General features: G+C 37.0%; 1 protein-coding gene across 6 annotated transcripts in view; it reads left to right on the forward strand.

The window, feature by feature from the left end:
• The window catches only part of RAPGEF6 (Rap guanine nucleotide exchange factor 6), a gene marked incomplete at its 3' end in the record, with an annotated part of 221145 nt that overhangs the window by 184481 nt on the left and 11271 nt on the right, over positions 1-25393 (forward strand). For 5 of the 6 annotated variants that reach the window (XM_082623744.1, XM_082623747.1, XM_082623748.1 and 2 more), the window contains 6 exons: positions 2452-2663; positions 8011-8134; positions 10763-10786; positions 14100-14320; positions 19889-20080; positions 22627-22761. In XM_082623744.1, coding sequence (XP_082479870.1) covers positions 2452-2663; positions 8011-8134; positions 10763-10786; positions 14100-14320; positions 19889-20080; positions 22627-22761 — 908 coding nt within the window. The remainder of the gene's footprint in view (positions 1-2451; positions 2664-8010; positions 8135-10762; positions 10787-14099; positions 14321-19888; positions 20081-22626; positions 22762-25393) is intronic. The other variant, XM_082623745.1, reaches the window with a different exon arrangement.

The raw sequence follows: 25393 nt of genomic DNA on the forward strand, positions 1-25393 counted from the left end.
TCTAGTCATTTCTTGCACAAGGGCTTATGGGAATTATATATCCTGAGCATATTCAGAGTGTTTTTCTGTTGCCTTTGAACTTCAGTGTCAGTTTATCTGCCTTTAAAATTCTTGTCTAACATGTAATTTCTTGGGAACCTCATAGATAATGGCTCTACAACTAGCATTTTATATAGTTGTTCAAATTTCTGAGTTTACTCTCCATGTTATTTCCTTATCTCTGAAGTCATTTACCTTTAAATGGGTGTTTCCACATCTCATTTAATTTTGTATCAGGTTCTCTGGAACTGTGGTATCTATTCTATAGATTCAGTTCTTTTGTTTCTGAATCGTTTTCTCAAATTGTACTTTTGAATATTTTTTCAGTTCCATTATTTTCGTTTCCTTCTTCAAGGATACCAATTATATATTTTTTAGATCTCCTTTGTCTTCCATATCCATTATTTTCTCTCTTGTTCTTTTCAGCTCTGTCCATTTCCATTGATTGCTTTTGTTTATCCTATCTTTTAAGTCACTTGCCTAAGGTTTTAGCAGTGTCTTTTTTTTCTTTATGTAGGTTCCAGTGTTGCCTTCATTTCTCTGTTGGTTGCATTTTTTCTTCCATTCTTTTCTAAACTTTACTTAACTTTTTATCAACTTATATATTTTTTCCCTAAACTCTTATATCACTTCATTACTCTTTGTTTACTTTATTAGTTCATTTGAAATCATGGCTGGAGTCATTAGTCCCAGTTTTTATTGTATTGTAGGAACATTTTCCTGCTTTATGATCTTTAAGTCTTTGTTTTTCCTTGTAGCAGCATGTTATAGGTCTGGCATTCATTCCTTCTTTTTGAATGACATGAGTTTTCCTATACCATCTATCTGCAGGAGATTCACATGGGAGAAAAGCCAGGGCAGTGTCCCAGGCTAGCAGAAATAGAGCTTGTATGTGAATAGTTTTACCCTTTACTTCTCTCCAGCAAATGAAAATTGGCAGTTTTATGCCTGCTTACAACTCAGTTTCTCCCTTCTTTCTTGTGTCACTGTTAAATTCCTTCTTGCCAAGATGTTATATCACTGTGTGTACTGTGTTAATCTTACTTTCCCTGACACTCTCTGGTAAAGAACAGAGTCCAGCCCCCTCCGAATTCTGTCAGCCTATGGACTCTGTTGTGTTGTTCCAAATAGGGGATTCCTGGTTTGCCTTCTGGGTGAGTTACCTGCTTCAGAGAGCTGTGCTTTACCAGCTTTCATTGACATCTTCAGCTGCAGGCATTCTTTTTCAGTATTTTGCATACTCAAAGTTGACCTTGACTATTTTTTGACAGCCTTTCTAATGTGTTTAGGAGTTACAGATATCTCTTAGTTTTGGTGGAGATGAAATTTGCATTCCTGTTATTCATCCTTGTAGTTGTTTGGGATGATTTCTGAGAAGCAGAGGAAACAAAGATACCTTAACTCCACACTTTAAAATCAGAAGTCAAGAGAACATTTTAAATACCATAGTATTGGTAAAAGTCAGGTGGCTGAGAACCAAAGAGGGATTAACTGGTAAGAAAATTGCACTATTCATTCAGCAGCATACCTATGAGTTGGCAGTATAGAGGTAAGGGATAGGGAGGAGGAGTCGTAGCCTAATTGGCATGCATTATTTTTAAAGTTAGGACTATCTGAGTTTGTTTAAAATCCTATAGAGAGGAGACATTGAATATACGAAGGCCTGAGGGACAACAGAATTAGAATCTAGGGATATGGAAGTATTGGAATCAGGGACATGAGTGGCCAAAATCTCAAGGAAAGAAGGTTTTCAGCCCCAGAACTTGCCTTCTTATATAACGCTTGTTATTACTTACACCACTTTCAAATAGATAATGTGTCCATAAAGTTATTTCTAAGCAAATAACAAAACATTGTGATACTTGAAGTTTATTTATTTAATTTTTTAATTTTTATTTTTTTTGCGGTACGCGGGCCTCTCACTGTTGTGGCCTCTCCCGCTGCGGAGCACAGGCTCCAGACGCGCAGGCTCAGCGGCCATGGCTCACGGGACCAGCCGCTCTGCGGCATGTGGGATCTTCCCGGACCGGGGCACGAACCCGTGTACCCTGCATCGGCAAGCGGACTCAACCACTGCGCCACCAGGGAAGCCCTTGAAGTTTATTTTTAAGTTAAATGCCTATTTTATGGAATTACTAAATTTGTGATTTACATGCAGACTACAAAATAAAGGCTATAGGTATACAGCCATAGGCAAGTAATGTAGTTCCTTTGAAGGAAGTTTTCCTTAAGATCAAGGAGTCCCTTTTATTTATTTATTTTTTCATGGTTCTCCTGTTTATTTCAACACATTGAAATTTGTCCCTGCTTATTTTACCTTTATTAGAAAAGATTGGTTTATACACTTTCCTGACCTGAATCCTTTCTCTCCCACAAGTCCCTTTCTAATGTTTTTATTCTCATCTTTGGCAGTGGCTTGAACCTGGCATCTGTAGCACGACTCAGAGGTACTTGGGAAAAGTTACCAAGCAAGTATGAGAAACACCTCCAAGATCTACAAGACCTTTTTGATCCATCTAGAAACATGGCAAAATATAGAAATATTCTTAGTAGTCAAAGCATGCAGCCTCCAATTATTCCACTCTTCCCCGTTGTCAAGAAAGATATGACATTTCTACATGAAGGTATTTAAAAGTTATTTGAAAATTAGCGTATTTAGCTTCAGCTAATTCTCCATAATTGTGATGTATTTAATGTATTTTCCAGTCTATTGATTAAAAGTCACTAAAGCTTTACCCAGTCAAATGCAGCAAATCTTAGGAACCAAAACCTACATTATTGATAAGAACAAATGTAGATGTTTACCCAATGCATTCAAACTTAAAGTTGACTTACAACCAAGATCAGACTTTTTGATCTTATTTATTGTTTTGTTTAGTAATATTTTTCCTTCCAACTTCATTTTTTAATTACTAAACACATACAGAAAAGTACCCAGAACAAGTAAACAACTCAATGAATTATGACAAAGCAAACACCCATGCAACCAACATCCAAAGAAATAAAATATTGCTTACCTCCCAGCACCCCCACTCATGCCCTTTCCTAGTTACCACCTTTATCTTCCCCAAAGATAACTAGGATCTTGACTTCTAATACTGTGGTTTAGTTTCACCTGTTCTTGAACTTTATATAATCACAGAGTATGTTTATTTTTTTAGTTTTGGTTTAGCTTCTGGATTATTTTGGTCAACATTAGACTTTTGAGATGAGATTCTTCCGTGTTTTTGAGTGTAACTGTACTTCATTTTGAAAACTATTTAGCATTCATTCCATTACATAAATGCAATACAGTGGATTCATCCAATCCATTGATGAGCATTTGATAGTTTCCACTGTTTACAAATAATGCTGCTATGAATATTCTTTCACATATCTCGTAGCGCACGTGCATTTTTGTTCAGTATAATTCACAGTGAAATTTATGGGTCCTGATATTCATATAATCAACTTTGGAAAGCAGTTTGAGGTTAATCTACTAAAGTGGAACACTGGCAGTGTTATTAGCGTTCTTGTTGTTCCTCATTCTCACCAACACGTGATAAATTGATCCTTTTTATTTTTACCCAGTCCAGTAGGTGTGTAATTGTATCTTGATGTGGTTTATTTTGCATTTCTCTGATTACTAATGAGGCTGAACACCCTTTTGTATATTTATTCGTCCTCTTTTGACAATTATCAGTTCAGTGTCCTGCTTATTTTTTATAAGGTTCTGTTTTTCTAATATACTTTTTAAGAATTTTGTGTAAGTCCTGTATATAGCATGACTTGCCTTTTGACTCTCTTAAGGATGTCTTTTGATGAACAGTAAGTTCTTAGTTTTAAAAACTTAATTTATTAACCTTTTGCCATGTGGTTTATCTGCAATCCCCTTAATTGATTTTTGTGAATGGTATTTGTCCTCCATTAACTTGCTGACTATAGAATGTTTTACTAATTTTCTAGTGTTACACTAGACATTATACTGGATTGGCCAAAAAGTTCGTTCGGTTTTTTCTGTAAGGTGGCTCTAGTAGCTCTTAGTTGTCTTTCACTTCATTCGAAACAATTTTGTTAGATTGTATCGTGACAGGTGTCATGTCAGTGTGCATTTTTTAAAAACTTATCAAAATTGGTGGATTTTTGTGTAGCCATTTTAATATTGAAGATAAAAGAAAAACAACATTTTTGGCATATTATATTTTATTATTTAAAGAAACGTAAAAATGAAACTGAAACACACAAAAGGATTTGTGTGGTGTATGGAGCAGGTGCTGTGACTGCTTGAACGTGTCAAAAGTGGTTTGTGAAGTTTCGTGCTGGAGATTTCTCGCTGGACATTGCTCCACGGTCAGGTAGACCAGTTGAAGTTGATAGCAATCAAATTGAAACATTAATTGAGAACAATCAACATTATACCATGCTGGAGATAGCCAACATACTCAAAATACCCAAATCAAGCATTGAAAATCATTTGCACCAGCTTTGTATGTTAATTGCTTTAATGTTTGGGTTCCACATAAGTTAAGCGAAAAAAAACCTTCTTGAACATATTTCTGCATGTGATTCTATACTTAAACGTAACGAAAACGTTTCGTTTTTAAAACAAATTGTGACCTGTGATGAAAAGTGGATTACTGCACAATAATGTGGAACAGAAGAGATCGTGGGGCAAGCGAAATGAACCACCACCAACCACACCAAAGGCCGATCTTCATCCAAAGAAGGTGATGGACGTTGTGTATATGGTGGGATTGGAAGGGAGTGAGTCTTCTATTATGAACTCCTTCCAGAAAACCCAATGATTAATTCTAACAAGTACTGCTCCCAATTAGACCAACTGAAAGCGGCACTCGACCTAAAGCATTCAGAATTAGTCAACAGAAAATGCATAATCTTCTATCAGGATAATGGAAGACCGCATGTTTCTTTTATGACCAAGCAAGAACTGTTACAGCTTGGCTGGGAAGTTCTGATTCATCTGCCATATTCACCAGAGATTGCACTTTTGGATTTCCATTTATTTCCGTCTTTACAAAATTCTCTTAATGGAAAAAATTTCCATTTCCTGGAAGACTGTAAAAGGCACCTGGAACAGTTCTTTTCTCAAAGAGATAAAAAGTTTTGGGAAGATGGAATTGTGAAGTTACCTGGAAAATGGCAGAAGGTAGTGGAACAAAAAGGTGCATACGTTGTTCAATAAAGTTCTTGGTGAAAATGAAAAATGTGTTTTAGTTTTACTTAAAAACCAAAGGAACCTTTTGGCCAACCCAATATATTTATACTTGTTGATATTAATTCAAGTAATACTCATTAGTACTTTCCTGTGTGTCAGGCAGTGCAAGAAGTTAGACCATTTAAATTCCCATTTACTTACCTCCCGTCATATACAGTTGTTTCCATGCCTTTAAATGCCACACGATACTATTGTTGTTTACTAAAGTCAGTATTTATTTAGCTTTACCTGCATGATGATATTGTTACTGTTCCTGCATTTCAAAGTTTTCATATGGTTGGGGTTTTTTTCTCCTGTAGAACACTGATTATTATTCCCTTATGCGCAAGTCTGCTGGTGATGAAATCTCTTACTTTTTGTTTATTTGAAAAATGTCTTTAATTAATATTCATTCTTAAGGCATAACTTTGGTTGCCACTTACCTTTCAACATTTTGAGATAGCAAAACTGTCTCCTGGCTTCCATTGTTATTGTTGAGAAATCAAGTGTCAGTCTTATTTGTTGTTCCTTTGACAATAATCTACCCTTTTTCTAATAGCTGCTTTATCATTTTCTCTTCTCTCTATCTCTGTTTTTCTCTAGTTTTGCTATGATGTGACTAGGTGCAGCATTTGGTTTTCTCTGACGTGGATATTTTTATTCATTCTGGAATTTTCTCCCAGCTTAATGTCCAATTTTTAAATCATTTCTTCAACTATGTCTAATTTACTGTTAAATCCAGCAGCAAATTCCTTATTTCAGTTATTGGGTTTTTTTTTCCAGTTTTACAATTTAAATTCATTTTTTATCTTCATGTTCTCTGCCAAAGTTTTCAGTGTTGTTTTTTATAACCTTGCACATATTTACCAGTTACTATTATGTTTATCTCCAATAACTCCATAATCTAGATCCTTTATGAGTCTTTTTGTTGTCCTTTTTTTTTTCCTTGCATTTCAATCATATTGAATTTTCTCCTGATGTACCTGGTTATTTTTGACCAAATGGATGTTGTGTATGAAGAAATTACGGAAATAATCTAGGGTTTCAGACAATATTACATTCCTCCAGAGAGAATTAAAGCTTGCTTCTGCCAGGCAGCTAGGGGCGCTAGCAATCCAAAAATCACCTTAAACCATTTTCATATTTTGAGATAATTTAACACTCAACTTTTATCCCAGTCTACATTTAGTGTATCTTTAGTCTGAGGTTATATTATAGGCCTTCAAAATCCCAACCCAAAACATTGAAGATTTATCTAGACTTAGGTTGTTCTTCTCTAACTTCAAAGGTCATGGTGCCACTACTCAGTTTTTCAGCTCATCATCCACTTTTCTAAAATCAGCAGATGCTGGGTCAAGCACTGGGAAATGCTAACTTGCCACAGATCTTCATTATTGCTTCAGATCTTCACAGCCTTGATAGTTTTTTGATTACTTAAAACATTTTTTTTCTATTTTGTCCAACTTTTCTAACTGTTCTTAGCAGACGTGTTGTGCCAATTAACTAGTTGTACTGCCCCCACTTTCATTATCACTCCTTTTTCATAAGAAAATATCATTATAGGCTTCAAGTATATTTTTCTGACATGCTCCCTCAAAACATGTTTATGTGACTTGAAAGTATTTTGGGTTATCATTTTGTTTTCAACTCATGTTGAGACCCTGAACCATTTATATGTCCAATGGATAGGTGCCATTTACTACAAAAAGGGAGCCCACTGTGTGTTCCAGACCCATGTGGTTCTCAAACTTGGCTTCAGGGACTTGGAATTGCACAGACACCTCGGGGGCTATGTGGAAAATAAATAGGGTCACACCAACTGTTAAAGACAGGTGTGAGAAAAAGACAGATTACCCTTTGAACATATAATTTTTTGCCTTGTAGTTTGAACTGGGTAAGCCAACATATGGGCTAAGTCTGGTCTCATTCCTGTTCTCGTCAAAGAAAAGTAGACCATTTTGAGAGGTGTATGAGTTTTTTTCCTCAGAGAACTACTTGGTGAAACAGAAACAAAAACCATAGAACTTATGAACAAGCAAATTTGTGTTTAATGATTAAAGTCATGATTGTAAATTCAAATCCTGGGGAAGAGAAGATGCATGGCAGACTAGAAGATGTCTACCCCTACGAGCCAGCCACCTCTTAATTTTAACTAATTATTACCACTTGGTAAACAGACATATCAATACTTATTATTTAATCCGCCACCTACCCACCCCACTTTTTTTCTTCGAGAGAAGTCAGAAATTCTTGCTTTCTTGGGATGTCTTCCACTTCTTAAGTGTTGACAGCTCATTTTACATTTTTTTAAAGTACTGTAAACCATAGAAACCTTACTGGATTAGTTAAACCAAAGGTCACTCTTTGTGACCTCTGGCTAAAACCTAAGTTTTCAAGTGCTCTCCTCTGCTGCCCAATAAAACAGATGCACGTACTTGCCTGAGAGTTGGCTGGGCATCTGGAGAATTAGATTTGAGGAGCTGTATTTTTTACTAGGTGTGCCTACCACATAATGAAATGGCTTTTAGAAGCTATGCAGTTTCTCACTTTCTAATAATCATAATCATTACTTCCGTAGGAATAGAATTTCTCCCATTAGCTCATTCCCTGGGAGCAGGATTAAACCATCTATGGGTTTATCAGTTCTTGAAAACAAAAGTGACAGTTTGATAAAGAAGGTTCTCATTTGTGCCTCCAACAGTAATAACTTGACTTCTGCTACCTTTATATAGATCTTTTAATTTTGGAAGTTAAAAAAAGTTACTTTTATTCTATAGGAAATGATTCCAAAGTAGATGGTTTAGTAAATTTTGAGAAGCTCAGAATGATTGCCAAGGAAATTCGTCAAGTTGTTCGAATGACTTCTGCTAACATGGACCCAGCTATGATGTTCCGACAGAGGTATGTCTTTGAAGTGTGTAAGTGTTACAGAGTGGCAATGAGCATGATATAATAGTTTTCATTTATTGACCATCTGCCATTTGTTACGCAGTGTACTAAGTGCTTTACAGATGTCACTCTCAAGTAATCGTTTGTCACTATAACCTTTAAAAGTTGGTAGTAGTATTGGCCTGCCTTTTACATATGAAGAAACTGAAGCTCAGGGCAGTTAGGTAATGTGTCCAGGATTACATAAATTGCTGAGATTTGATCCCTAGTTCTCTATTACTTTTTTGAGTACATGGATAGTTCTGTATTGTTATTGTTAATTAAAATGTCATGTAACTTAAATGTAAGTAAGTTGCTGATCTTTACTGAAGTTATCACAGAGGACAGATGCTTACATCTGGTTTCTAACCAAATGTATGAAGTATTAGTCTTTTATTTTTACTGAATATGTCTTTTATTTTTATTGAATATTTTTAAAGTTCTATTTCTGCCTAAATTCTACTTTATTCTTCTAAAATATATTCCTTGGTTTCAAGTCATGGTACTGCTGTTTATTTGTATGTAAATTCTTTAACGCAGTTTAGAAAGTGCAAATTTAAGGATGCTCCCTCTTTAATAAAAATGAAATAAAAACTGCATTCAATATTAACTTGATCTTCTAAGAATGCTTTTTTTTTTTTTTTTTTTTTTTTTTTTTGCGGTATGCGGGCCTCTCACTGTTGTGGCCTCTCCCGTTGCGGAGCACAGGCTCCGGACGCGCAGGCCCAGCGGCCATGGCTCACGGGCCCAGCCGCTCCGCGGCATATGGGATCCTCCCAGACCGGGGCACGAACCCGTATCCCCTGCATCGGCAGGCGGACTCTCAACCACTGCGCCACCAGGGAGGCCCTAAGAATGCTTTTTAAAATTCATTTTTAATGTAATAACAAATGCCTTCTCAAATTATATAAAACATAAAGTATGTTGTCAAGCTGTTCCCAGTAATTTCTGTAATTTTTAGGGTAAAAAGATATTAGGGTTTTCATTTTTGGTCTGATTTTCTTCTGGGCCTTTGTGTATAGCTTCAGTACCTAAGAGCTTTAAAAATGAAATGTTTACCCAGACAGACACAATTCTTGTGGCTTGAAAGAAATATAGCCTACTAAGGAAACAAAAATACTTGGTTTTTTTAAAGTTAGAGATGGAGTTTTTGTAACCAAACAGAATCAGTGTGTGTCAGGATTGGTTTTTTTATTTTTGTTTTGTTTTGTCTAAATCACTGTTCAGGAGTCTTTGTTTTTATAAGTAGTTGACCTGATCGTTGCTCTAGTGTAGAAATTCTCAAAGTATCGAGGAAGGGGTATATCATATCTCCTCTTCCCAACCCATCCCACTTCTGTCCCTGAGAATCACTACATGTAATGAGGGGTATCATTGCTCAGCAGTGTAGAAGCAGAAAATAGTACAAACCAGGGACCAAAGCAGACCTGGAGGATTTGTTTGTTTCTTTGTTTTTAAGTTTTTGTTTTTGTTATATGTCCCTGTACAGTGGCCCCACCACGCCCTGTTGTCTTACACAGACATCCATCTACTCATGTATTTTAGCACCCTCATTCCTCAAGACGATAATGACTTTGTGAGCCTGCCAGACCAGTTGATAATATTTTAAGTACAATGCCTCAGAAATGAGCAAAGGAGGAAGAAACTGAGGATGAAATCAGTAAACTTGGCTGTTTCCTTGGGAATGGCCTAGGCTAGAGTAGAGTGCAGTATAGGAAAAAATAAAACATAATAGGATTAGACTGAAGTTTTCCTGAATCAATTGTATTTGTCAGCTAGTACTGAAATGTACTAGCTTTCTTTAAGCAAGTAATTGTCCAGTTTGGTGGTGTATAATATCTTGTGTAGACAAAGTAACCCCTTTTATTTTAACAGTAGTCAGTGTGCTAACTGAAAAACAGAATTTTGGGCTGGCCAGAGCTGGAGCTTATTGGATACAAGCCAGGGATATAATGAGACCAGTTGGGACTGGGAGGAAAGGGCAGAAAAATAAATGAGAATAAAAGTTTTAAAAAGAATCTTGATTCAGCCCAATTGTAGTGTAAGGAGATACAGGATCATAAAGATTTTGATGATATGTTTGTACTTACATTTTAAGTTGGATTTGCTTGTCAAAATTTCTTGTTAATACACATTGTAAGAGAAATTCCTGCACTTAAACAAAATTATAAATCTTTGTTTCTTGTAATTTCATCCTCGCTTAAATGTATGGCTCAAAAATCCTTTTTAAAAAAAAAAGTTCAAAAGATCATATTCCTTAATTTAAGGTTTCCCTGAAAACTTTGAATTCAAAATTCATAGTAAATGTTTTCCCTTAAGCTTCTTATTAACATAAGCCTCTAAATGAATTAGGTATTAAAAATATAATTGGTCTAAAAGCATACTTTTAAATGGTGTGGAGTTTTTTGGCTTTCAGTACATATCATAATTCATTTTACCCCCTTGTATTCCATTAAAGTCATTTTACTGTTAAGCTACCATTTTTTTCTAGTAAAATTTTTCTGTTCTGTCTCCATAGTTTCTCTGACTCACGACTGTTGTCTTTTTTCTGTGCTTTCCTATTCAAACATATGCTTCAATGTTTGTGGCTCTTGCTTACAGGAAGAAGAGGTGGCGGAGTCTGGGGTAAGTGTAGAGATGAATGCAAGTGGAATGAAGGTTGTTAACTGTTAACATATACTGCATCCTTTTCATTAATGCACGCACGTAAAATAGCATGTGTTCTATTAACCCTGTCAACCTACATTCCTGACAAATAAATGCCTTTTGCTAACAAGGTTAAAATAGTGTTAGAACTAGCTTTTTTTTCCCTTTACTTTTCCATTGTTGACGTCCCATAAAGTCCCTTTTAGATTTTATTTAGCAGGGTCAGTTAGATGATGATGATGACAGCATATATTTGTTGTGTGCTTCCTATGTGCCATATACTTCTCTGTGCACTTTATATGAATTATTTAATTCTCCAGCCACTCTATGAAATAGGTAATGTTATTCCCATGGTACAGATGGGGAAGATAGAGTTGCCCAAATTCCTAGAGCTCACTAATGGTGGATTCTGATTCACTAATGGTGGTAGTCTGATTCCAGAGTCCACACTATTTTCTTTTATTCACATGCCATATTTTATAAAAATAAATGTTTAAGTATATTAAAATGGGTAAAAGGGTTGTTTATAAAGGTTACATTTTTCCATCAGTTTTCCAAAAGGGTGCAGCCTTTATCCAAACGATACTGTAATATTGAGTTAGTAAATAATTGAAATAGAGGATGATTTTAATTGTTCAGATCCACTAATACCATGAGACATATAGCATTGAGTTTTAAATTCCTACCAATTTAATTAAAGACTCCCTTATCTCTCTTAAAACTGAAATAGAATCAGAACTAACAACACCTTTTGTTGTTCAAGTAGGTTCAGATCTCTGCTTACAGATCTGTAATAGATAGCTAGGTATCCATGTAGAATCATAGAATGTTTGGGATCTTATAAATCATCTATCTGGTCCTTTCATTTTTAGTTGAAGAAAAAGATGGGTTTTGTGGATGAGGGGATTAAATAAGAAGAATTTTGCTCTTTTAAGATTATAGTGAATCATGACGTTAGATGCTTTTATATTACATATAAGAAGGATTTTTTGTGAGCCACTTACTTTGAGTCTTGTCTTATTTGTGGTCTTTTGCTTTCTGTTGAAGCTTGGTGAACTTGAATTCCCTTCTGCTTTCTTCCTTCTCTGTGTTTCTCCTGTGTTTTCTTCTATACTTTACATTTATGTCTTGGTCTTCTCTGGTTCTTCTCATTGAAGATAGAAATTGATTCCTAACGTTACTGTTATGAAGAAGAATACTTGAACAGTATATCTTAGTGGGGATTTTGGGGTGTTTGAATGACTTATGTAACACATTCACTGCTTATTCAGCTTTAGGGTTGCTTTGTATGATGTTTGCAGGCACTAGATATTTTTGTTTTTACATCAAAGCATTTTGAAAGTAGCTCAGAAGACATTGCCATTTATCATGATATTTTCACTTATTAAAATTTTGTATGTATCCTAGATTTCTGGACACTTTTTTATATCAACTTACATAAAATTATTAAATACTTGTATTCAAATTTGCTCCTAAATGTTGGGACTTGATTTTACTGCATTTCTTTGAATCTGAGACATCATCAGTTGTTGGGATCACTGTTGTTTTATGTACCACGAAGAAAAATCACTGCAGTACCTTCTTAACACTGAGAATTTTTTAACTTTATACTTGTTAAAAGAGCTCTTATATAAACTTAGGTATGTGTTTTTATCACATAACACCTTTTTGCATTCATAAAAAGGAAAATATAAAATATAAATTGGTTTAGGTCTTTCTAAAACTTCTTCGTATTTAGAATATGAATTTTCTGAATCACCTTTAGAGTTATTAGTTTCTGGGGTTTTTTTTTCCTCACACAGTATTGCCTTTTGTGCTGTCAAATATGTTGGTAATGCCACACTTCTTAAAACAAGCCATAAAAGAACAAAAAGCTGCTGGTGCTGGGCTCTTAGGTTGGCTTTGCAGATATTTAGGGCTAACATCCTTTTGACACCTGCTTTGGGAATGTTATTGAACTTGTTAGGTTCACTACATCCTTATAATCATTTGGTTCCTGGAGGTTAAGGGAGTAATTCACTAATGCCATTGGATTTTTTCCAAACCACTCTGAAAGTTTAGGAGTTTCTGCGTATGTAAGTAGCAACAACCACATCACAGTTTCTGCCTGACCAGTAACAATTGAAAGTTGCCATCAAATGTAAGACACACTCTTTTAAAGATCTTAAAATTGCAAAAGAAAAGTAACATTTTTTACAACTTGATTTCACTTAATTTACAATGAAAACATTAGGATTTTAGTTGTTTGTTTTAAACGGGATATGTGAGCACAGAAAAAAACAAATTGTTGTATGGTTGTGGTATGTGTATTTAGAATATCTTTGGGTAATTGGGAGGTTAACTTAGAAGAGCCATAGATACCTTTATTATTTTAGAATGGCAACTGCCTTTAAAATAAAAGTTGTCTAGAACCTTGTGTTTGCTATCCTTGTTACACAGGACAAATAGCATTGCAGTTCCTGTTTTCCAGTGGCTCTAGATGTGGTTATTGTAGAAAGAAGTCTGCCATAAAGAGTACAGTTGGATGTGAAGCTATAGCTTGTTTCAATTGTAGTTTTTCCTATCCAGCTTGTAGTTTCATCACATTTAGAGGCATTGCAAAAGAAAGATCCCATATCCCCAGTCCAGAAGCCACATATTGCCCAACCATTTCATATGTGAGTGGAAGCATTGAGTAGCTTTTTATTGCATTTCTGATCTCTGACTATATTGAATTGAGTATAAATGGTGTTATTTTTCTTACCGGTTGTTCTATTTGAATTTTCATCAAAATCTGGTTACTGGTAAAATCGGTGAGCATGCTTGGAATGGGCCAGCTATATACAGGAATGGTGATGGCGATAGCATGTCCAAAGCAGCACGTACAAGCAAAGCTGCTCTAGAAACTCCCCTGCTGAAAAATCCTGGTGCAGAGATCTGGCTCAAGGTGGACTTGTCCTGAACTAGGCTCTCGCCATATGTTCAGAGTGTGGATGGCCATAGGGCCAAAGGAATGCTTATACTTGTCACAGTTGTGCCATGGGTTGCAAAGGCACCAAACACAGGTCTGATGGAATTTGTTGCTTTAGGGGGAATTGTTAACTTATTCTTTTGAATTCTGAACTTTGCTGAATCTGAAAACTCAGAATGTTGCCATATGTGCCATATTACTTTGCATTAATGCTCTTCATCTTTTAACTCATTTGCATCAGCATGCAGTTGCATTAACAGAACAGAATTCTTTTAATCTTCAATCTGCCATAGTTAATTTTCATCTTTACAGCCCCTTATGGTGATCTCCATCTTCTTACAGGTCACTGAGTCAAGGCAGCACAAATTCAAACATGCTGGATGTTCAGGGAGGTGCTCACAAAAAAAAGGCACGCCGTAGCTCTCTGCTTAATGCTAAGAAGCTGTACGAAGATGCCCAAATGGCAAGGAAAGTGAAGCAATATCTTTCCAGTCTGGATGTAGAAACAGATGAGGAGAAGTTCCAGATGATGTCATTGCAGTGGGAGCCTGCATATGGTACCTGTAAGTATAAGTTTTCACTTACATGACAGTAAACAGCACAACAAAATAGAAATTTATTGCTCTAGTATTATCCTGAAGTCCCAAGAAAATTAACTTTCACTCACAAAAGTTTACTGACATACCTCAAGCATCATGTGATCATGTTAATCAGATACTGAATTCTCATCCATTCCTGATGATTACTCTGTGCAAGAAATGGAGTGATATAGTTCTTTAAAAAGCATTTTAAAGTCTTCTTATAAAAAGTGAAACATTATAGAGGAGCCCTTCTCTTTGAGAATGTTCTTATCTTCATCCCTAAATGAAGAGTAAAATAAGTGAAAAATTTCTCTTTCCTAAAAATTTTACAGATAATATCATTTACCAACCGAAAAAATACAATAAATTTAATTAATATACTGTTAGAGATAATAGGTGTGTTATAGGCATCAGTAAATAAGGTAAAACAAGAAAAATTAGACGTATTCTAATATTTATAAATATAAAATATGATGAACAAAATAGAGCCTATTCTCAATACTTTTTTTTTAATTAAGTACAAACAATAGAATGTGTGTGTCTCTGGGTCAAGGAAATCATGAGTTGTAAAAGCAGAGATCAAAGATGGTAAAATATATTGTGTTTGTTGTAATAACAAAATAAAGATGATTGTACTTCCATTATAAGTGAGTATTATCTGTCTATCTATATGATTAAATATTACACCAGTAAAAATCCCGATATGATGTATAGAACTTGATTAAATGTTGACAGAATATATGAGGGGGAAGGTTCAGTTTTTCTATTTCTGTGTTCCTAATTGATAGGGGGAAATTGTAATTATCATGGGTTGACCCTGAAATTGATAAATGACATAGTATTTACATAGTAATCGAAAAAGTATGTCAATAGAGTAGAAAAGATAAAATGGAAATACAACCAAGTATTGATTTTAAAATTCAGATTCACAGTGAATTTTAAAATGTAGGGTAATGAGCCATTCAGTAAGTGTTGTTATAAAAACAGTATCTTGAACACTTTTACCAATAGGAAAATGAATGAGGTGTGATGAAAAGAATGCCTACTAAAGGATGGAGACAGAGTTTGGGTCTCATTTATTACCATTTGAACAAGTTTCTCTTCATCTTAGATCTCTTGTTTTCCTAAATGTAAAACTCAAGCAAGTATTGGTACTATGTTTTATCTCAGATTCTTTCTACATCAAACCTATTAAATTAAGAGAAACAAATAAAATAATGAAAGCTAACAATTACTGAGTGCTCTCTATATGCCAGCAACCATGCTAAACACTTTTATAAACATTGCCATTTACTCCTCCTCACAGCAGTCTGTGAGGTGTCCAGTATTGGGATTGTGCAGCATGTATTACAATGGAAAAAGAACTCACACAGATACCAAAACGCTGGAGAATAGTTAAGTACACTGCTTCCTTATCAATACAAAGAATGATATATGGCTGTTAAAAATAATATATATAGACTTGGAAAGTATCTGGAAAAATTTCTTACCACCTGGTGGGATATCAAGAAGTGTCTGCTATGAGAAAATGGTACATGTCAAAAGTAAAGACTGAAAAAGTATATAGAATCTTCAAATTTTATTCATGTTTTAAAGTTCAAAGCCATATACACAGCTATTAAATATCTCTGACGTTGCTTTGAATGATCATCAAAATTATTTTTTCCCAAGTAATGCAATATAGACTTCATCATCTTGTGGTTACTGAATGCAATGTATTATTCCTGCTTTTGTCTGATAAAAGGTTGTTTATTTTATCTTTTGTTTTCACTATCTGCTTTTCTTTGTTCCCTAAATATGATTTGGGATATTCAGAAGCATAGAAACCTTTTTTTTTTCTTTTTTTTTTTTTTGCGGTATGCGGGCCTCTCACTGTTGTGGCGTCTCCCATTGCGGAGCACAGGCTCCAGACGTGCAGGCTCAGCGGCCATGGCTCACGGGCCCAGCCGCTCCACAGCATGTGGGATCTTCCCGGACCAGGGCACAAACCCGTGTCCCCTGCATCGGCAGGCAGACTCAACCACTGCGCCACCAGGGAAGCCCGAAACCTTTTTTATGCTTTGCTCATTGTTAAAATTTTGAGGCCTAGGGACTTCCCTGATGGTCCAGTGGTTAAGACTCTGCTCCCAATGCCGGGGGCCTGGGTTCAATCCCTGGTTAGGGAAGTAGATCCCACATGCATGCCGCAACTAATGCCGCAATGAAGATCCTGCACAAAGATCCTACACGCGACAACGAAGATCCCGTGTGCTGCAACTAAGACCCGGCGCAGCCAAATGACTAATTAATTAATTTAAAAACTTTTTTGACTCCTAGAAAGATCCCACATACCAACCTCTGCGTTCTCTCTCTCCTCCCCCCACCACGCATTCACACACACCTGCGATACCTTTCTCCTCTCACACCCACCCTAGACTTATCTACTTCTTTTTTCATAACACTAAATGGTGTCTCACTACCATTGATTTTAATACTGATTTAAAATGAGAAAACCTGTGGGTCTTTCTTAAACTGAAAGTTAAATTGTTTTGTGAAAATTTAATTCAATTCATGTTCCTTTATTTTAGTTTGAGAGTCTTTGATTTTTATTGCATCATTGATTTTTAAATGTTTAAATAAATTCCAAACCCAAACAATAGTTGATTGGCAAACATAGAATTTGGTTCTTCATAATAAGTATATATGTGTGAGTTTTGGCACTCACCTGTGACCTCTTTTTTTATATTCAAAGTAGTCTCTTGATTTTTTTCTTTGTACTGTGGCAACTATTAAAATAAGATGTCAGTATGGAATTGATTAGTGTTGGGGGGAAAATGTTTCATGGCTCTAACCAAAAGTTGGTAACATCTTGGATTCAGTCAGTTGATGCGCTACTGCCTATTATCCCCCAGGAGCACTTTGCTTTGACTTTCTGAGATATTCCCTAATCCTTTTTTTTTTTAGAAGATGTTGGGGGTAGGAGTTTTATTAATTATTTTTTATTTATTTTTGCTGTGTTGGGTCTTCATTTCTGTGCGAGGGCTTTCTCTAGTTGTGGCAAGTGGGGGCCACTCTTCATCGCGGTGCACGGGCCTCTCTTGTTGCAGAGCAAGGCTCCAGACGTGCAGGCTCAGTAGTTGTGGCTCACGGGCCTAGTTGCTCTGTGGCATGTGGGATCCTCCCAGACCAGGGCTCGAACCCGTGTCCCCTGCATTAGCAGGCAGATTCTCAACCACTGCGCCACCAGGGAAGCCCCTTCCCTAATTCTTATCACCCAAAATATTCTCTAGGTTCTGATAATAAAAGCATAGTAGCTGACTATTGTAGCTGTGCTGGGACAGGTTAAACACTTTTATCTTGGTGTTTAAAACAAAAATATCATGGAGTATTGAGGTTGGACCTGAATTAAAACCACCCTGAATAACTGCCTGAAGAATTAAAAGTACTAAAAATACTACCTGAAGGAAGAAGTTTTTTTCTTTGGACTATAGTATTGATTTTATACAGAGGAGGCAGCTTTTTGTTTCTTAAGTCAGAGTTCTTAGTTTTTTGGGTTTTTTTTTGTGGTACGCGGGCCTCTCACCGCCGTGGCCTCTCCCGTTGCGGAGCACAGGCCCCGGACACGCAGGCCCAGCGGCCATGACTCACGGGCCCAGCCACTCCGCGGCATGTGGGATCCTCCCGGACCGGGGCACGAACCTGTGTCCCCTGCATCGGCAGGTGGACTCCCAACCACTGCGCCACCAGGGAAGCCCAAGAGTTCTTAGTTTTTAATTCTGATGTTCATCTTCAAGTATACTAACCATCTACTTATAAATATCTCTGGTATTCCCATGTATAGCTGTTGAAATAATTTCACTTATTCAACAACTACCTGTTAAGCCTCTGTTTTCTATCCATCACTGGACACACAGGGATATAGTAGTGAACAAAGTAAACAGTCTTTACAATCATGTTAGTTATAGCCTTGTGGGGGGAAGAGACATTAATTGATTAATCTCACAGACAATTGTATCGTTACAGTTATCAATGCTGTGAAGGAAGGATACAGGATGCCTTGAGAACATAAAACGGGACCTAATCTAGTAGCTGCAGAGTGTGGGTTATTAGGGAAGCTGGATCATGCAGGGTCTAATAGACCTTGTTTTAGGGATTTGTGTCTTTATCCTGAGAGCAGTGGCAAGTCATCTAAAAGTTTGTGTAGGGCATTTGGAGAAGGAAAGTGGCATGATAGGGCTTCCCTGGTGGCGCAGTGGTTAACAATCCGCCTGCCAATGCAGGTGACACAGGTTCGAGCCCTGGTCCGGGAAGATCCCACATGCCACGGAACAACTAAGCACACGCGCCACAGCTACTGAGCCTGTGCTCTAGAGCCCTCAAGCCACAACTACTGAGCCCACACGCCACAACCACTGAAGCCCACATGCCTAGAGCCCATGCTCTGCAACAAGAGAAGCCACCACAGTGAGAAGCCCATGCACCACAATGAACAGTAGTCCCCCCAGCTCACCACAACTAGAGAAAGCCAGAGTGCAGCAACGAAGACCCAGTGCAGCCAAAAATAAGTAAATTTTAAAAAGAAAATGGCATGATCAGATTTTCATGATGGAAGAGTCATTGCACTCTTGTATGGAGAATGACTTGAAGGCATGCTAGAATTGATACAGTGAGGGGAGTATTTCAGTAGTATAAATGAGAGGATGCTAGCTCTTTGGGTTCCAAGTGCTTTGGGGCTTTGGTGCACACATGGCCAAGTTCAGGAACCACACCATAAACAGCAAGTCCCATACATGGCACAGAAATGGCATCAAGAAACCCTGATCACAAAGCTTTGAATCTCTGAAGGGGGTGGAATCCAAGTTCCTGAGGAACATTAGGTTTGCCAAGAGGCACGACAAGAAGTACCTGAGGAAGATGCCAGCCAAAAACACCAAGGCCATGCGTGTACCTGCCAAGGCTATATAGGCTCTTATAAAGCCCAAGGAGGTCAAGCCCAGATTGCAAAGGGCAGCAGCCACAAGCTCAGTTGACTTGACCACATCGCTCACCCCAGGCTCAGGGAAATGCTCATTCTCACATCACCAAGGGTCTCAGGCTCCGCTGGCCAGAGGCCAAGGCTCAAATCAGGGCACAGGGTGCAGCTGCGACTCTGGTTCTGGCTTTCAAAGGTTGCCTAGGCACCAAGAAAGGCTCTTCTGTCACCCATACGAAGACAGAAGGACTGATGTGACCCCTGGGGTGTTGTCTGCTTGGGACGGGTGTCATCCTGTTATTTGTAGAAATAAACCTGAGGCAGGATCTGTCAAAAAAATAATAATATAGATGAGAGGATGTTAACTTGGCCATTAGGATGATGGTGCAGATGGAGCTAATTAAGTCTATTATCTTAATTTAGGGAGTAAAATTAACTTAATTCTACAAAATTTTTGAAATAATACATGAAATTTTTGTTAGGAAAATTAATCTTCTTTGTGTTAAAAATAGGTGGTTTTAATGAGCCGTGTACTATTGTCAGTGGTAACAACCTTGCCTTAAATGCAGAATTATGTATTTCTTACTCTCTTCTATTAGTGACCAAGAATCTAAGTGAGAAAAGATCAGTCAGGTCATCAGAAATGTCTCCAGTGCCTGTGAGGTCAGCTGGCCAAGCAGCTAAAGCCCATTTGCATCAGTCCCACAGAGTGAGCCAGGTGCTTCAGGTGCCAGCTGTAAATTTGCACCCCATCAGGAAGAAGGGACAAGCAAAAGACCCTGCCACACTGAGTGAGTATTCACAGTTAATATTGCATTCATTTAATTGAAATTTTCAGGCGAGTTAGAATGGAAAATAATTACAAATATAAATGCTTTGGAGATCAGCTATTGTAGTTTGTGTAATGTAATCAGCACTCATGAGTCAAAAAATGCTTCATTTTGCCTATAGGCGCCTAATGCTTCATTTTGCTGTATTCAATGACTGCATGCATATTTTAAATATTGATGTTGGAATTCCTATAATCATATCAGCCAGAAACGTACAGCAGTATATTTGGGTACCAACCAACGGCTTACTGCATTTACTGGTGCATTTACTCAATTATCTAATGCAGGTGCAGCCTATGAAATTGCTGCATCTAAAAATAATGAAATTGCTTCTTTCTAAAAAAGACGGTTTGTTGGTTTTTCATTAATGACCACTTCTGAAAACCTAGCTTGGGGACAAGAAGCAAATGTAAAATATATAAGTATAGACCATGCTTTTTTTCCTCTGTTAGGCCATGTAGATGTTGTCCAAATTACTTTCATTTGTTGTTTTAACAGTATCACTATTTTAGCTTTCAGATGCGAAGCTAGATTAGATTTGGTCCCTAACATTATTATTTAGTTCATGCATTATACATAGGACATATTCAGTAGAACCTTGTGAATTTACTTTGATACTGTTTTGAAATCCAAAGTTGAATAAGAAATGCCCCTTCCTTTGCCAGAATTTCAGTCTGGTGTTACAGACATTCACACAAATAGATAACTTCAGTATATGTAACGTGTTCACTATTATGCCAGGAGCATGTACATAACATATAAAAGAACAAAAGAGGGAGGGCTTTTAGGGTAGACAGAGGTAAGATAGTGCTCCAGAGAAGGCCTTTTGGAGATAACACCTAAGCAGAGTCTTAAAGGTTGATTAGGAAGGAGGTAATTAGGCAAAAATTCCAGAGAATTTGCTTCAGGCAGAAGAATTTGATATCTACAAGGAGCTACAGGCTGTTTGCTGCCTCTGAGTACAAAGCTGTAGAGTGTTGAGAGACAATAATAATTAATGCTAACACTTACGGAGCACTTACTGAATGCCAGACACGGTTCTAAGTGTTTTACTAACTTTATATATTATGTTCATTTAATCTTCATAATAACCCTAAATATAGATAATACTCTCATTCTACATAGGAACCATAGAAGGTCTAAGTAACTTATACACCATGAGTAAGAGATGGAGCTGGGAGTTGAGCCCAGGTTAACTGGCTCAAAATCCTTACTTTTAACACAGTACTAAACAGTGTCCCAGGATGAGGAGAAGTGAAGTTATAGACATGCCAAAATTATAACATGACATGCTAGAGGAAAGTTGTCAGTGGGCAACTATTAAAGCAGTTTGAGCAAGGCAAGATTATGGTCCAGTTTATGTTGGAGGAGGTCTATAGTAGGAAGGGCTGTGAGATTGGAGTTAGGGAACCTTAGTGGAAACCTGATGTAGCAACGGGAAGTTGCCCAGAGCCTGATCTAGTTTGGTGTCTGTAGAAATGAGTAGAGAATTGGATGCAAAATGGGTGAAGTTGATTTTTGTGGTAGGAGTGAGACATGGGACAAGTCTAGCTCTGATTTCTTACTTGGATGTCATCACTTGAGAGGCAGTGTTATTTGTACCAGGTAGCCCTCTTCCCTCTTGCTCTAATATGACTATTATTTATGTGATAAATATATTTATATTAAAATGGCACTTAATTAAGAGTAGTGTTTGTATACTGTGTTTTAAATTTTTTCAGTATCAAAGGGCTGCTGGTTACTATGCTGAGTACTCATCAAAGCTGGGCTTACTTTACTGGTTAAAAACAGTGTCAATACCTCTTTGACATTTTTTCGAGAGGACGTATGTAAAAATACCAGTGTACTTGAAAGCATTGCTAAGTTTGAAGTATGCTTAAAAGGACCAGCTATTGGACAAGAGTGATGATAGAACTTTGCAGGAATGTTTCCAGTGGGCTCCATACTATTTTTCTATAAGTTCATGATTCTATCTGTTGTCTACTTCTCTTCTGTAGTGTGAGTTTAGTGCTCTTGAAAAGGGCTGGACTGGCAGCCCTGCAGCTTCTGTATACCCCCAGCACAGATGCACCACAGGTAGTGACAGTGCCAACATCCCTACACTGGCCCTGCCACATGCCTCGCCCTGACTTGGAGAGGCCACCTCTAGAGGGGAGGGAAGAGCTTGAATCCATGCCTTCTCTATTAAGATTTCCAATAAGTGTGTCAGTTGTGTGGGGTGGGACACTGTACTCAGACTGTTAAATCAATATCCCTTATGCCACAAAACAAACAAAAAGCTATTATAATCTGATCTGTGCTGACTGGCTGAATGTGAACAAATAACCTGGAGGTGAGAATCTCTGTACGCTGTTACCCAGTAATTTAGTCCCCGTTTGTCATTTATACATTTCAGTTAACTACACTAGCCATTGTGCATCATGGCTTTAGTTATGTAGTAATTTAGGCAATTGCAGACATTTTAATTGTGAAGTGATACTTATTTGCTTCTTTGATTTTATTTTTAGATACAAGTTTACCTCAGAAAGTTTTAGGGGCAACTGAAGAAATAAGTGGTAAGAAACATACAGAAGACACTATTTCTATGGCATCATCCTTACATTCTAGTCCTCCTGCATCTCCTCAAGGTTCCCCTCGCAAAGGTAAGATAAAATAGTTCAGGCTAGTTCTTGTTAAACCAAACAACACTACGTGGCACATATTTTGCTTTTGGTCTATGGTAATAATAGAAAATGTGAAGAAAAGTGTAACTGGTAATACTTCCTGAATTTTCATGTTTTAGATTGTTATTTATATGGTTTTCAGATGTTATGCATCATGGAGTTAGGACTCCTGCATTCAAAGTGTGGTCCTTCTTTGGTGCAGGACAAGTATAGATAAGAATGAAGGCAGAACTCACAGTTGTTTTGGTCTGTGCAAATTCTTGATGTTATTCAAATTACCAATTAATTCAAACAGTTCTATGGAGTATTTTAAAATAAGAATGTCTACAAGAAATTGTTTTTAACCAACTACAAGATTTAGGAAATGAAACAAATATTTAGGATGATACATTCCTTTCTTTAGTAATGGAGTGTTACTACCTTTTATTAATCAGGATTTATAATAACCTATACAGCACCCTTTTGGATTTTTACATTCATGCTAATGTAGAACCTTTTGAATTAAAACATCTGAAATTGCTCTTTATTTATCTATGTTTTCATAATTCAGACTGAAGCTCTTCTTTTTTTGACTAGCCTGGGTAGTATGCATGTAAGATGCCATTTCATGTCAGCTGCAAATGTAGCATTCTAAATAATGTGTGTGTTTCTTACACTGGCCCTCCACATTCTCCGTGTACCCTGGCGAAAAAGACTCCTTAGTCATGGCATTTCACAGATGTAAAAAAATTACATCCTTGAGTAAACACAGTACAGAATGGTACATGGTCAGAGAGAAGACAAGTTAATGAATTCTAGCAGGAAGGAGAAGCTTCCAGAGCTTTCCTCAGCTCCTGTGTTCTAAGTTTCCCTCACTTTTGAGGGTTCTTTTCTATTTTTGCTGACTATGTGACAGCAGAATGGTACAGTGATGCCAGACCTTAGTTTGAATCCTGACTCTGTCCCTGGTGACGGCTGTGTTATTACAAGCAACTGATTTATAAGGTCAGGTCTCCTGTCTATAAGATGGGTTAGGGACCACCTATTTTAGGACCTTATTTAAGGATTAAATGAAATAATATCTGTAACTCTTGAGACGTGGCGAGTGTTTAGTAAATCGGAGCTTCTCTTCTTCTTCCCTGCTGCCACTGCAGGGCAGTATAACTCCATTACTGAGCCTCTTCACTTAGCTGAGACTGGCTAGAATTTTCATTCAGGTTTTACTAAGAAAAGCTTAGTAAAAATCGCATAGGACATATAAAAGTATACATAATAGATGTGTTTGTAAAACACAGGTTTCTGTTCCTGTTGTATACAGCTCATATATGATTTGGAAAGGCACACAGATATCTTTCATCTCTTTACTATGTATGTATCCTATCCAGAGTACCCTTTATCAGGTCCCAAGGATTGGGGCTAGGAACAGTGCCTATTCACACAGATGGTCCAGATGAACAATGTCCATATGCTCTTAATGCTCTTTCAGGAACATCTTTACACCCTCCAGAGGTCCCATTATAGACAGTTCTCTAACCAGGAAACTAGTTGAATTGGATTTGGTGTTTTATGGGTCAGTGTGACTTGTGGGAAGAGGTGTTAGGAACAGGAATTTCCCCATTGCTCTTATTCCAAACAAATGCATTTTAACCACTGGAATAGAGAAGTCTTTTCTCTATTGTGTCTTTCAGTATGTGGCCAACAGTTCACCATGATGTTTATAGATTTGTGAGCCTGTCATAGTCATGTTTTGAATCCTTAGAAATCTGACAAAATTCTTTTCTTCAAAACTATTTCTGCTTGTTTATTTCCATAGACAGGTTTTTACCAGTGGTCCGTGATTGAACAAAAATGTCATTAAACTAATTATGTTATTAGAATCTGTTTCTAGTTCTTGCTATGCTTTGGAATAGTTCTTTGTTTTCTAACAGTTAAGAAAATAAGCCTACGTTCGCGATTTTTAAAAGGAGAATTTAAACAAAAAAGAACTGAAAAAGTGAGACATCGAGAGGCCTTAACCTTTATCTTCCCCAGTGCTTCAGGCAGGCAACTTCTCTACCTTGTAGAGAAAATAGGATCAGAAATTGTGCTTTATAAATACATCTATTGTATATACTATTTATATGTCCTATCTGATTTTTGCTAAGCTTTTTCTTAGTAGAATCTACCTGACAATTCTAGACATAGTTACTTTGAGAAATAATTCTGGTTATTTGATACTCTTGTCATATTTTGGCTTATGATTTTACCAGCTTGGGTTACTTTCAGCAATTTTTTATTACCAGCTTATTCTGATCAAGGTAAGCTTTCTCCTGTGTTCTGTCTTGTTTATGCTATATAGTAGAGTCTCCATGCATTAAAAAATATGTTGCTAGATTTCAATTTTTCAGATATTGTCAAGATGTTAGAATTTTTTAATAGTGAAATGTTATAAAACCAGGCTAATTGTGATTCATTGGAAAGAATTAATTGACCATGACAGGGTTTTTGCATCTCTCCCTCCAGTTGGCAGTATCATATCTGATCACAGCATCCTGCTGCGCCTCTCAGGGTCTTCCTCATCCCCTCCCCGTGAGTCCAGCACCAAGATCAGTGGCCACAGCTGCCCCGGAATAGGTGGGGTTTACTTGCAAAA

This window comes from Mesoplodon mirus (genome assembly GCF_964341445.2).
Source record: "Mesoplodon mirus genome assembly, chromosome: 5".
Taxonomy (NCBI): domain Eukaryota; kingdom Metazoa; phylum Chordata; class Mammalia; order Artiodactyla; family Ziphiidae; genus Mesoplodon; species Mesoplodon mirus.